Source organism: Tachyglossus aculeatus, chromosome 14 (assembly GCF_015852505.1).
Source record: "Tachyglossus aculeatus isolate mTacAcu1 chromosome 14, mTacAcu1.pri, whole genome shotgun sequence".
NCBI lineage: Eukaryota > Metazoa > Chordata > Mammalia > Monotremata > Tachyglossidae > Tachyglossus > Tachyglossus aculeatus.
The window spans coordinates 3,815,418-3,830,291 of NC_052079.1; the positions used below are offsets into that span (position 1 = coordinate 3,815,418).

Here is a 14,874-nt window from a genome sequence, read left to right on the forward strand (position 1 = left end):
CAAAGTCACACAGCTGACAATTGGCAGAGCTGGGGTTTGAACCCATGACCTCCGACTCCCAAGCCCGTGCTCTTTCCACCGAGCCACACTGCTTCTCAACTTCTAGACTGTGAGCCCGCTGTTGGGTAGGGACCGTCTCTATATGTTGCCGACTTGGACTTCCCAAGCGCTTAGTACAGTACTGTGCATATAGTAAGCGCTCAATAAATACAATTGAATGAATAAATGAACTGGTCTTGTAAACCAGGGGTTGTGAGTTTGTATCTCCCCAGTGCTTCAGATGTTCTTGGTACTTAATTTAAGTGCTTAGTACAGTGCTCTGCACACAGTAAGTGCTCAATAAATATGATTGCATGAATGAATAATAATTATAATGGTATTAAGCGCTTACTATGTACAGAGCACTGTACTAAGCGCTGGGGGGGGGGGGAATGCAAGGTGATCAAGTTGTCCCACGTGAATGAAAAGGGGCTGGCAGGAGGAGAGCCCCCCTTGGGGGAATGCCGGAACATGGGCAGGGAGGTTCCCGGAGGCTGTGGGGATGAAGAAGGAATTGGTGGGAGAAGGACATCATCATCCTCATTCTCATCATAATAATAGCATTTGTTAAGCGCTTACTATGTGCAAAGCACCGTTCTAAGCGCTGGGGAGGATACAAGGTGATCAGGTGTCCCACGTGGGGCTCACAGTCTTCATCCCCATTTTACAGATAATAATAATGACATTTATTAAGCGCTTACTATGTGCAAAGCAATGTTCTAAGTGCTGGGGAGGTTACAAGGTGAACAGGTTGTCCCACGGGGGGCTCACAGTCTTCATCCCCGTTTTACAGATAATAATAATGACATTTATTAAGAGCTTACTATGTGCAAAGCACTGTTCTAAGCGCTGGGGAGGATACAAGGTGATCAGGTTGTCCCACGTGGGGCTCACAGTCTTCATCCCCATTTTACAGATAATAATAATGACATTTATTAAGCGCTTACTATCATCAGTCGTATTTATTGAGTGCTTACTATGTGCAGAGCACTGTACTAAGCGCTTGGGAAGTACAAATTGGCAACATATAGAGACAGTCCCTACCCAACAGTGGGCTCACAGTCTAAAAGGGGGAGACAGAGAACAAAACCAAACATACTAACAAAATAAAATAAATAGATACTATGTGCAAAGCACTGTTCTAAGCGCTGGGGAGGTTACAAGGTGATCAGGTTGTCCCACGGGAGGCTCATAGTCTTCATCCCCATTTTACAGATAAGGGAACTGAGGCCCAGAGAAGTAATGTAACTTGCCCAGGGTCACACAGCTGACAAGTGGCGGAGCCGGGATTAAAACCCACGACCTCTGGCCCCCCAGCCCGGGCTCTTCCCACTGAGCCACGCTGCGGAGAGGTTTCCAGAGGCTGTGGGGATGAAGAGGGAATTGGTGGGAGAGGGAGATCATCATCCTCCTCCTCATAATAATAATAATGATGGCATTTGTTAAGCGCTTACTATGTGCAAAGCACTATTCTAAGCGCTGGGGAGGATGCAAGGTGATCAGGTTGTCCCACGTGGGGCTCACAGTCTTAATCCCCATTTTACAGATAATAGTAATAATAATAATGGCATTTATTAAGCACTTACTATGTGCAAAGCACTGTTCTAAGCGCTGGGGAGGTTACCAGGTGATCAGGTTGTCCCACGTGGGGCTCACAGGCTTAATCCCCATTTTACAGATAATAGTAATAATAATAATGGCATTTATTAAGCACTTACTATGTGCAAAGCACTGTTCTAAGCTCTGGGGAGGTTACAAGGTGATCAGGTTGTCCCACAGGGGACTCACAGTCTTTATCCCCATTTTACAGATGAGGTAACTGAGGCCCAGAGAAGTGAAGTGACTTGCCCAAAGTCACACAGCTGACAATTGGTGGAGTTGGGATTTGAACCCATGACCTCTGACTCCAAAGCCTGGGCTCTTTCTGCTGAGCCATGCTGCTTCTCATGACATTTGTTAAGAGTTTACTATGTGCCAGGCGCTGGAGTGGATCCAAGCACATCGGGTTGGACTCAGCCCCATCCCACGTGGGGCTCACAGTCTCCATCCCCATTTTACAGATGAGGAAACTGAGGTAGAATAAATATGTACAAGTAAAATAAATATCAATCAACCAATCAATCGTATTTATTGAGCGCTTACTGTGTGCAGAGCACTGGACTAAGCGCTTGGGAAGTCCAAGTTGGCAGCTTATAGAGACAGTCCCTACCCAATAGTGGGCTCACAGTCTAGAAGGGGGAGACAGAGAACAAAACCAAACATTAACAAAATAAAATAAATAGAATAGATATGTACAAGTAAATCAATCAATCATTCAATCGTATTTATTGAGCGCTTACTGTGTGCAGAGCACTGTACTAAGCGCTTGGGAAGACCAAGTTGGCAACATATAGAGACAGTCCGTACCCAACCGTGGGCTCACAGTCTAGAAGGGGGAGACAGAGAACAAAACCAAACATATTAACAAAATAAAATAAATAGAATAGATATGTACAATCAATCAATCGTATTTATTGAGCGCTTACTGTGTGCAGAGCACTGTATTAAGCGCTTGGGAAGTCCAAGTTGGCAACATATAGAGACAGTCCCTGCCCAACAGTAAAATAAGTAGAGTAATAAATATGTACATACATATATACAGGTGCTGTGGGGATTTCCACTAAGCCCCGCTGCTTCTCATCCGAGTGACACTTCTCCATCTTCCTCCAGGTGGGAACCAACGGCATCATTCATTCATTCATTCAGTCGTATTTATTGAGCGCTTTCTGTGTGCAGAGCACTGTACTAAGCGCTAGGGAAGTCCAAGTTGGCAACATATAGAGGCAGTCCCTACCCAACAGTAAAATAAATAGAGTAATAAATAAGTACATACATATATACTAAGTGCTTGGGAAGTCCAAGTTGGCAACATATAGAGACAGTCCCTGCCCAACAGTAAAATAAATAGAGTAATAAATACGTACATACATATATACAGGTGCTGTGGGGATTTCCACTAAGCCACGCTGCTTCTCATCCGAGTGACACTTCTCCATCTTCCTCCAGGTGGGAACCAATGGCATCATTCATTCATTCATTCAATCGTATTTGTTGAGCGCTTACTGTGTGCAGAGCACTGTACTGAGCGCTTGGGAAGTCCAAGTTGGCAACATATAGAGACAGTCCCTACCCAACAGTAAAATAAATAGAGTAATAAATACGTAGATACATCTATACAGGTGCTGTGGGGATTTCCACTAAGCCCCGCTGCTGCTCATCCGAGTGACACTTCTCCATCTTCCTCCAGGTGGGAACCAACGGCATCATCTCCACCCAAGACTTTCCCCGGGAGACCCAGTACGTGGACGATGACTTCCCCACGGACTTCCCTGCCATCGCTCCCTTCCTGTCGGACATCGACACGAGCAACGGGCGGGGGAAGGTCTACTACCGGGAGGACGACTCGGAGGAGGTGTTGAGCCTGGCGGCCCGCTACGTTCGCACGGGGTTCCCCGGCAGCGCCGCCGGCTTCGCGCCGACCCACGCCTTCCTCGCTACCTGGGAGGATGTCGGGGCTTATGAGGAAGTGAAACGGGACCAGCCCCCGTCCAGTCAGGTGAGCGGCGGCCCTGTCCGATTTCACTGGCTCCAGTTGTATTTATTGAGCGCTTACTGGCTACAGAGCACTGTTTGTCAGCTGTGTGACTGGGCAAGTCACTTCTTTGTGCCTCAGTTCCCTCAGCTGTAAAATGGGGATTAAGCCCGTTGTTGGGTAGGGACCATCTATGTATGTTGCCAGCTTGTACTTCCCAAGCGCTTAGTCCAGTGCTCTGCACACAGTAAGCGCTCAAATATGAGAAGCAGCGTGGCTCAGTGGAAAGAGCCCGGGCTTTGGAGTCAGAGGTCATGGGTTCCAATCCCGGCTCTGCCACTTGTCAGCTGTGTGACTTTGGGCGAGTCACTTCACTTCTCTGGGCCTCAGTTCCCTCATCTGTAAAATGGGGATGAAGACTGTGAGCCCCCTGTGGGACAACCTGATCGCCTTGTAACCTCCCCAGCGCTTAGAACAGTGCTTTGCACATAGTAAGTGCTTAATAAATGCTATTATAAAAAATAAATACGATTGAATGAATGAATGAATGGATTAAGACTGTGAGCCCCAGAATGCGTGTCAATTGTGTACAGAGGCAACCGGATCACTTTGTATCCCCTCAGCGCTTTGCACATAATAATAATGATAGCATTTATTCAGCGCTTACTATGTGCAAAGCACTGTTCTAAGCGCTGGGGAGGTTACGAGGTGATCAGGCTGTCCCACGGGGGGCTCACAGTCTTAATCCCCATTTTACAGATGAGGGAACTGAGGATCTGAGAAGTGAAGTGACTTGCTCAAAGTCACACAGCTGACAATTGGCGGCGCTTAACAAATACTATTATTATTATTACTAACTGCTTGGGAGGAGTACCGTAGAACAATAAGCAGACATATTTCCTACCCACAACGAGCTTAGAATTAATCAATCAATCAATTGTATTTATTGAGCGCTTACTGTGTGCAGAGCACTGTACTAAGCGCTTGGGAAGTACACGTTGGCAACATATAGAGACAGTCCCTACCCAATCAATCAATCGTATTTATTGAACGCTTACTGTGTGCAGAGCGCTGTACTGAGCGCTTGGGAAGTACAAGTCGGCAACATATCGAGACGGTCCCTACCCAACAGTGGGCTCACAGTCTAGAAGGGGGAGACAGAGAACAAAACCAAACATATTAACAAAATAAAATAAATAGAATAGATATGTACAAGCAAAATAAATAGAATAATAAATATGTACAAACATATATACATATATATTACAGCCTAGAGGGGACTTTCCCTAGGAAACTGGAGAATCCGTTTGGTTGGGGATATGTCCAAGTAAAATAAATAGAGTAATAAATATGTACAAACATATATACATATATATATTACAGCCTAGAGGGGACTTTCCCTAGGAAACTGGAGAATCCATTTGGTTGGGGAGGCCGGGGGGTGGGCGCTTTCTCCAGGTAAATAATTCTTAGGGAGGTAGAAGTGGACTATGGGGGGAGACTGTATTCATTCAGTAGTATTTACTGGACGTGCAAGGGATGCCAAGGGCTTAGGTGAGTGTCATGAAATCGGTGTGCAGAGTTCTTGGCTTCAAGCAGCTTACAATCCAACGGCCGTATTTGGGAACAGGCTACAATACATAAATGCAGTTCTCGTTCATTCATTCAATCATATTTATTGAGTGCTTACGGTGTGCAGAGCACGGTACTAAGCGCTTGTTCTTTTCTTACTGCTCTCCATTGATTCCCAAAGTCCTTATCCTTTGCCCAGATTGATCCACAAAGCACATTTCGATTGTACCCTTTGTGTGTGGGAGAGTTCATCATCATCAATCGTATTTATTGAGCGCTTACTATGTGCAGAGCACTGGACTAAGCACTTGGGAAGTACAAATTGGCAACATATAGAGACAGTCCCTACCCAACAACGGGCTCACAGTCTAAAAGGGGGAGACAGAGAACAAAACCAAACATACTAACAAAATAAAATAAATAGAATAGATATGTACAAGTAAAATAAATAAATAGAGTAATAAATCTGTACAAACATATATACATATATACAGGTGCTGTGGGGAAGGGAAGGAGGTAAGATGGGGGGATGGAGAGGGGGAATAGGGGGAGAGGAAGGAAGGGGCTCAGTCTGGGAAGGCCTCCTGGAGGAGGTGAGCTCTCAGCAGGGCCTTGAAGGGAGGAAGAGAGCGAGCTTGGCGGATGGGCAGAGGGAGGGCATTCAGAGGAAAGGGTTCCCTTCTAAAGTTTTGGGGTTCAAACAAGGGGCTTCTGGCACGCACAGTGTTTAGGTCAACCAGGAGTTCATGCTGGTAAGGGTTCAGGCTGGCCTTGGGAGTGGGTTGGAGTGTTTGCCCATTTGAATGGGAAATGGGGGCCAAATCCTGGAATCTCCTCTCCCTTAAAGGGAGAGTGTTTGAAGCTGGCGACCCCTGACCTCAGATTCTTTCCATGCGAGTGTTAGAGCCACAGTTCTGCAGCTGCTGGTTCTTGAGGCATCAGGCCAACTCTTCCGAGTGCTTCTTGGCTCTAGAAAGGGGATAAAAATCTTCCCAGGAAGCTAGACTGACTCTTCTCAGGGCACAAAATAATTCCAGAAGGATATAAGAAAATTCCTTGTCAGAAATTTTCCGAAAAAACAACAGGCTCGGAATATGGAGCTATTTCTAAAAGCAAAGGTTTTGACATCTTTGAGGAAGGTAGAAGCATTTCCAGTGATTTAAAAAGTGAAAAAACAGAATGCATGTCAACGTGTACAGAAGGTTTTTTTCTTTCCTTTCTCTCCTATGGCTGACCCTGAGGGACTCGATGATAATGTTGTACATCTCAGTCTCAGGGGGGCTTGTGTGTGAATTAATTGGGTAAAAAATGTTTTATGATCATTGGAGAATGGCAGTCTGGAAATTCACTGTGTTAGGTTGCCTGTGGGTTCCTGTTTTTTTTTTTTTTTTTTTTAAGAAAACGTTTGGCCTCTGCCTCTATCTCCTTGTTGTAATTAAAAATAACTGGTAAATCATCCACAGTGGCTTTGGAATTTCCATTGTGGTTTCCTCTTAAAGGAGATGATAATTAGATCTGGTCTGGGCTGGAAGGCATTGTTTCAAGTACTCTGAGTTAATGGTTCCTGAAAAAACTCTGAAAAACCTTCAGCTGTCCTGGGAAGGAACTTTGGTCACAGTTAGGCCGGATCATTCAGTTAGCCAGCATGGTTGTCCCTTTCCCTTTCCCAGGAAACCAGTTCCTGACCATGGAAAACAGTTCGTGACCCGCTTCTTCCGTGGATGCTGTTAATCAGTCAATTGATGAACACTTTGTGCAGAGCACTGTACCAAAAACATGAGAGAGTACAGTACAACAGAGTTTTTAAATGATATTTGTTAAGCGCTTACTATAGATACAGATAGGGCTGGGAAGCAGCGTGGCTCAGTGGAAAGAGCCCGGGCTTTGGAGTCAGAGGTCATCGGTTCAAATCCCGCCTCCGCCACTTGTCAGCTGTGTGACTTCGGGCAGGTCACTTAACTTCTCTGTGCCTCAGTTCCCTCATCTGTAAAATGGGGATGAAGACTGTGAGCCCCACGTGGGACAACCCGATCACCTTGTAAACTCCCCAGCGCTTAGAACAGTGCTTTGCACATAGTAAGCGCTTAATAAATGCCATTATTATTATTATTATACAAGGCAGTCAGGTTGGACACAGTCCCTGTCCGATGTGGGGCTCACAATCTATCCCCATTTTACAGATGAGGTAACTAAGGCACAGAGAAATGAAGTGACTTGTCCAAGGTCACACAGCAGTCACGTGACAGAGCCAGGATTAGAACTCAGGTCCTTCTGACTCCCAGGCCCGGCACTAGGTCGTGGAATTAGTAGCCACATTCCCTTCCCACAACGAGCTTACTGTCTAGAGTGATGGAGCATGTGGCTTGGCAAGGGGCCCCAAAGCCCTCACTGTCCGCCGACTGCTGGACCGTGGGCTCTGCCCGGAGGCTCTGAAGGAAAGCTGTGGGTTGGGTGCCCACATGGGGCTGTAGCAGCAAATCAATCAATCAATCATATTTATTGAGCGCTTACTGTGTGCAGAGCACTGTACTAAGCGCTTGGGAAGTACACGTTGGCAACATATAGAGAGAAACCGTTTTCTACAGGGAGAGTGGAGAAGAGTCCAGGCCCTCAAACCCGAATTGCGAATTATAGACCGGGCCAGTGGCAATGTGGAGATGATCTCGGAAGACGTTATTCCCTTTCCGATTTTGTAATTCTTGGAACGATTCCCTCGTGAGCTTGTCAAGGTGGATCGACTACCCTCTGGATAGCTGCTCGGACGGTATCGCTGACATTAACGATAGCCTGAGCCAGGGGCATGATCGCCCAGAATAGGAGCGCTTGTGCCAGGCTGGACCGTGGCTCTTTCGTGCACAGAGGGCAGCGCCCGGATCACGCTTCAGACTCTGGGGCGGGCATTTTTGCCCCTTTTAGACTGTGAGCCCACTGTTGGGTAGGGACTGTCTCTATATGTTGCCAACTTGTACTTCCCAAGTGCTTAGTACAGTGCTCTGCACACAATAAGCGCTCAATAAATACGATTGATTGATTCGTGTTTACAGCACGTGGTGGGAAAGAGTGCCATTGGGAATTAGGGAACGTTCTTCCGACCACGTGTATCATTCTGGACTCAGCGCCACGTGGGTTTGGAAGAGGTGGTTGTGTGCATGACATGGAGTTGGCCCTTTGGCCACCTGGTCTTCCCCTGTCGGGTACACAAGTGGCACCGGTCACCTTTATCACATCCACTGTTTTAATTTTCAGGGGCCCAGCCTCCTGCTGCCGAGTTTCGTGGCTTGGAAGGGGCTCCCTTGTTTGCGGGAACCTGGGAAGGGAACAACAGCTGAGGTAGCATGGCCTGGTGGCTAGAGCCCGGCCCTGGGAGTCTGCCGTGTGACCTTGGGCAAGTCAACTTCTCTGGGCCTCAGTTGCCTCATCTGTAAAATGGGAATTAAGTCCGTGAGCCCCATGTGGGGCATGGACTGGATCCAATCTGATTATGGTGTGTATTTATGTTTGTACATATTTATTACTCTATTTTACTTGTACATATCTATTCTATTTATTTTATTTTGTTAGTATGTTTGGTTTTGTTCTCTGTCTCCCCCTTCTAGACTGTGAGCCCACTGTTGAGTAGGGACCGTCTCTCTATGTTGCCAGCTTGTACTTCCCAAGCGCTTAGTACAGTGCTCTGCACACAGTAAGCGCTCAATAAATACGACTGATTGATTGATTGATTGATCTACCCCAGCACTTAGAACGGTGCCCGGTGCCAATTCATTGTCATTTATTACTGTGTGCCGAGCACTGTACTAAGCGCTTGGGAGAATACAGTGTAACAATATAATAGACACATTCCCCACCCACAGCACGTTTACAGTCTAGAGGAGGAGACAGACGTTAATATAAATAAATTATAGTTGTGGACATAAGTGCTGTGGGGTTGGGAGGGGGGATGAATAAAGGGAGCACGTCAGGGTTATGAGAAAGGGAATGGGAGAAGAGGAAAGGGGGACATGGTCAGGGAAGGTCTCTTGGAGGAAATGTGCCCTCAGTAAGGCTTTGAAGGGGGAGGAGAGTTATCGTCTGTCCCAGGGCGTGGGTGAGAGGTCAGTGGAGTAAGTGCTTAACAAATACCATAAAAAGAAAAAACAAATGGAACAACCCCAGTGGAAGCAATGAAGGGGGTCAGGAGCCTCCCCTACCACACATCCTGTTCTACCTAGGTTCCAGCAACCTCTGCAAACAACCTTTCCTTGTTATTGGATATGAGGAGGGAGGGTGTTCCATCATCATCATCAATCGTATTTATTGAGCGCTTACTATGTGCAGAGCACTGTACTAAGCGCTTGGGAAGTACAAATTGGCAACATATAGAGACAGTCCCTACCCAACAGTGGGCTCACAGTCTAAAAGGGGGAGACAGAGAACAAAACCAAACATACTAACAAAATAAAATAAATAGAATAGATATGTACAAAATAAATAAATAAATAAATAAATAGAGTAATAAATCTGTACAAACATATATACATATATACAGGTGCTGTGGGGAAGGGAAGGAGGTAAGATGGGGGGGATGGAGAGGGGGGTGAGGGGGAGAGGAAGGAAGGGGCTCAGTCTGGGAAGGCCTCCTGGAGGAGGTGAGCTCTCAGTAGGGCCTTGAAGGGAGGAAGAGAGCTAGCTTGGCGGATGGGCAGAGAGAGGGAGGGAGGTTCCAGGCCAGAATCAATCAGTCGCACTGAGCGTTTACTGTGTGCAGGACACTTTACTTGGGAGAGAAGCAGAGTTGGTAGACACCATCCCAGCCCACAGTGAGCTTAAAGTCTAAAGGGGGAGATGGACATAACTATGAATAAAATGAACTCCAGGAAAGGAGCTCATGTTGGCCCAGACCAGTGTCTCTGACTATAGCTCCTTTTTCACAAAGTTTTCCTTCAGCTTTCCAGCCTTTTTTCAGTTGGGGAGCCTTGCCTCCACCCATAAAACCTCTGCCTCATTTACCGTACTGTCCAAGCACGGCACAAAGATGGAAAGTGGCAACGACCACCTCAAGGGTGTCGGTGGTTGCAGGGAGAGTCTCCTCAAGGCGGGCTTCTGCAAAAATGCAACCCCCGTGAGGTCTTCCGGCCTCTCGATCGACTTCTGGTTCTCAGCTGGAGCAAGACCCCCCTCAGCGGGCCCCCGCAGCAGGCCTCGCCCCCACAGTCGTCTTCCGTCGGAAGTTCGTCTCCGACGTGGGATCCCGACGGAGTGGAGGCCAGCGACCCTGTTTGGCAGCCCTTCTGAGAGTTTTCCTCCTCAGGATGCTGGGCTGAGACAGGGAGGGTGGGTCTCTCGCAGAGCAAGAGAGCTAGGAATTTCATGACCTTTCCCGTTTGGCACCGAGCCGACCCGCGGCAGCCGTTCGGGGAACGATGGAACGCGGTTGGGAGTCGGAGTCGGAGGGGCCCTAGGAGCCGCGGGGGAAACTCAGAGGAGGGAAATTGGATGCGGCCCAGTTCCATTTCAAAGCCACAAATCCTTGTCTGAGGGGGAGGTTTTAGGTCAGGAGTGGAAAGAGCCCAGTGACCGATTTTAAGCAACTGAGAAGCCGCATGGCTTAGTGGATAGAGCCCGGGCCTGCCTGCTGGGTGACCTTGGGCAAGTCACTTCACCTTTCTGTGCCTCAGTTACCTCATCTGTAAAAAGAGTGATAAGAGTGTAGCCCCATGTGCACAGGGACTGTGTCCAACCTGATTAACTTTTATCTATCTCAGTGCTTAGAACTGTGTTTGGCACATAAGTGCCTAACAAGTACCAGAATTATTATTACTGTAATTATTAACTGTGTCGGCAGGCGTGGCACCCAGTCCACTGGATATCCTCGGCTCCTCCTTTCTGAGCTTGCCTCCTTCATTCTTTCCCTGTCATCTTGGGTGGGCCTGTCTGCCACAGGAAAAGGGCTTGCGTTCAAGAGGATTTTTCATCCTCCTTCCACCCCAAGGATCCGCCAGCAGTGGGTTAGGGCCGTGGATATGGTGTTAGAGGGGACGAAAAAGCGACCATTATTGTTCAACATAGTGATGACTTCCTCTCTTCATAAATGACTGCAAACTCTTCCCGTCTCTGTGTTTGGAAAAGCCTGAGCCGTTGGCCATCGAACGATAACAAAAAATCCCGACGACACCTTCTTGCCCCACTGGCAAAACAAGGTGACCATTTCACTCTGGAGGTGCAGAATGAAAGACCACACAGAAGTTCCTATTTCTGAAAGAGCCTGCTTACCAAATACCTTGATTTCCATCTCCCTCTTCAAAGCTTGCTCTGATGTTTCAGCAGGAGATGGGGTGGAGGCAAGGATCCCCAACTGAAAAAAGGCTGGAAAGCTGAAGGAAAACTTTGTGAAAAAGGAGCTATAGTCAGAGACACTGGTCTGGGCCAACATGAGCTCCTTTCCTGGAGTTCATTTTATTCATAGTTATGTCCATCTCCCTCTTTAGACTTTAAGCTCACTGTGGGCTGGGATGGTGTCTACCAACTCTGCTTCTCTCCCAAGTAAAGTGCTCTGCACACAGTAAACGCTCAGTGCGACTGATTGATACTGGCCTGGAACACCCTCCCTCCTCATATCCAATAGACAATGACTCTTCCTGCCCCTTCGAAGCCTTTCCAAAGGCACATCTCCTCCAAGAGGCCTTCCCTGACTAAGCTCTCCTTTCCTCCTCTCTCTCTCTCTCCCTTCTGCATCACCCTGACTTGCTCTATTTATTCATCCCCCTCCCAGACCCACAGCCCTTACATCCTTATCTGTTATTTATTTCTATCAATGTTTGTCTCCCCCTTTAGACTGTAAGCTCCTTATGGGCAGGAAATGGGACTGTTTATTGTTGCTTAGTGTAGTGTTTTTCATGCAGTATGCACTCAGTAAATACAATTGACTGATTCATTTTAATCCAAGGCAAATCAACCTCTTCCTGCCTCCATTTCACCCTTCATCTCTGTGTGTATGTGTGTGTGTTTGGCTTTTAAACTTTCAATAGATGAAGCTTCCTGTTTTTTCGATGTGTGCAGTTCTCCATGTTGAGTTGCCTTGTTTAATGCTCTGTTCCAGTTTCAGTAGCACACACTGGTCCAGGTCCCCACACGTTCGGGGCACAGGTTGGGACTGTCTTCCAGGCTGCTGCCGCTCTGGGGGTGGCCTGGGGTCAGCATATGTTTGCCCTTCCATGGCAAGATGGGAGGGAAAAGGATATGAAGCAGAAGTCAGTTGGCATTGCTACTCGTTAGCAGCTCTGGAGGAAGGACCAGAGAGATGAGGGTGTGGTTTTTGTTTTTCCTAATGGTTGATATTGATGGCAGCAAGTGTATTGGTGAGGAAGCTAGATTGTAGGCTCCTTGAGGGCACAGACTGAATCTTCAACTGCAATTGTAGTCTCCTAGGTGCTTGATACGGGGTTCTGCAAATGCAGAAGGTGTTAAGGAAATATGATTGGATGGTTGGTTGAAGTTCTGTGATGCTAACAATTTGGAGATAATAAAATGGCTCTAAGGCATTGAGGCAATTTGTTGGTGCCTGTCTTGGAGGTTGAAGAAACAAAAGTTGGTTAATAATAACCATCGTCGTCATCAGTGATATTTACCTAGCGCTTACTGTGTGCAGAGCGTTGTACCAAACACTTGGAAGTGGTGGACATGTTCCCCATCCACATGAGCTTACAATCCAGAGGGGGAGGCAGACGATCTGATAATAATGATGATAACAATAATTGTGATATCGGCCAAGCACGGTACTAGGGGCTGGGGTGGATACAAGACAATCTGGTCAGATGCAGAGGCTGTCTCACCCGGGGTTCACAGTCTAAGAAGGAGGGGGAACAGGGATTGGATCCCCATTTTACAGATGAGGAAACTGAAGCACCGAGCTGCTACATGATTTACCCAAAGTCCCGCAGCAGTCAGTCATATTTATTGAGCACTTACTGTGTGCTGAGCAAGCGGGCAGAGCCAGGATTAGAACCCAGGACCCCTAACTCCCAAGCCCATTCTGGGAGTCCTTCCATTAGGACATCTTGGATGCCCATAACATGATGTGACCTTTTCTTTCGCAGCTGAACACTTTTCAAGCCGTCTTGGCGTTTGACGCGTCTGATGCCTACGCCCTCTTCCTCTACCCCACCAACGGGCTCCAGTTCTTCGGCACCCGACCAAAGGAATCGTACAATGTCCACCTGGACCTGCCGGCCCGAGTGGGTTTCAGCAGGGGAGAAGTCGACCACCTCAAGCGGGAAGGACCCCACTTCAGTGTCACCAGCACGGAGCAGTCGGTGAAAAATCTCTATCAGTAAGTGGCGATTTATTGTCCAGTAGAAAAAGCTCTCCAAGTTAGTGGTGACTGCCCAATGGAAAGTCCTTCCCAGTAAGTGGTGGGCGATTTTTACAACAGAAGGTCTCTCCCAGCATGTTTTTGTCCAGTTAGTTTGGTATTTCTGAAGAGGTCACTATGTCCCCATTGTGATGGTGATCATCATCGTGGTATGTGTTAAATGCTTACTATGTGCCAGGCGCTGTACTAAGCACTGGGGTAGATACAAGATAATCGGGTTAGACACAATCCCTCTCCCACACAGGCTCACAGTCAATCAATCAGTCAATCAATCGTATTTATTGAGCGCTTACTGTGTGCAGGGCACTGTACTAAGCGCTTGGGAAGTACAAGTTGGCAACATCTAGAGACAGTCCCTACCCAACAGTGGGCTCACAGTCTAGAAGGGGGAGACAGAGAACAAAACCAAACATACTAACAAAATAAAATAAATAGAATAGATATGTACAAGTAAAATAAATAAATAGAGTAATAATCTATTAATAGAGTCTTAATCCCCGTTTTACAGATGAGGACACTGAGGCACAGAGAAATTAAGTGACTCATCCGGGGTCACAAATGGCAGAGCTGGGATTAGAACCCAGGTCCTCTGATTCCCAGGCCCTTTCTACTAGGCCATGCTGCTTTCCAGCAGTGATACTAAGCACTGGAGTAGATACAAGGCAGTCACGTCAGACACAGTCCCTGTCCCCTTTGGGAAAGAGAAAGGGGCTGTGGTTGGGAAATACAGGTTCTAATCCCAACTCTGTTGCTGACCTGCCTTGTGACTGTGGAAAAGTCGTTTAATCAAACCATCAATCAGTGGTATTTACCGAGCTCTTACTATGTGCAGAGCACTATACTAAGCACGTGGGAAAGTACAGTATAACAGAATTAGCAGACAAGTTCCGTACCCGTAACAAGCTTACAGTCTAGTAAGTCAATCGTATTTATTGAACGCTTACCATGTGCAGTGCAATATACTAAGCACTTGGGAGTGTACATTATAACAATATGTAATAGACACATTCCCCGCCCGCAGCGAGCATACTGTCTGGAGGGAGAGACAGACTGTAATAGAAATAAATCAATTATTGTAACCTGTCTGGGCTTCAGTTTCCTCATCTGTAAAATGGAGATAAGACCTTGGCGCTCTCCACCTTATTGATGGCGAACCCGAGGGGTGTCCAATGTGTCCTTACCATAGTGCTTGGTTCATCGTAAACACTTAATAAATGCCATAATAAGTACACTTGATAAAATAGGTCTAACGCTTTTTCAGGCAGTTTCCTGAGTTAGTTCTGCTATGCATTAAGCACTTTTAGACTGTGAGCCCACTGTTGGGTAGGGACTGTCTCTATATGTT

The 14,874-nt window shown here is 47.1% G+C and overlaps 1 protein-coding gene across 1 annotated transcript in view; it reads left to right on the forward strand.

Annotated features, from left to right (window-relative positions):
* The window catches only part of NID2 (nidogen 2), a 54,417-nt gene that overhangs the window by 3,010 nt on the left and 36,533 nt on the right, over positions 1-14,874 (forward strand). Inside the window, exons 2-3 of the mRNA XM_038756726.1 lie at positions 3,326-3,634; positions 13,255-13,487. Of these exons, the coding sequence (XP_038612654.1) occupies positions 3,326-3,634; positions 13,255-13,487 (542 nt within the window). The remainder of the gene's footprint in view (positions 1-3,325; positions 3,635-13,254; positions 13,488-14,874) is intronic.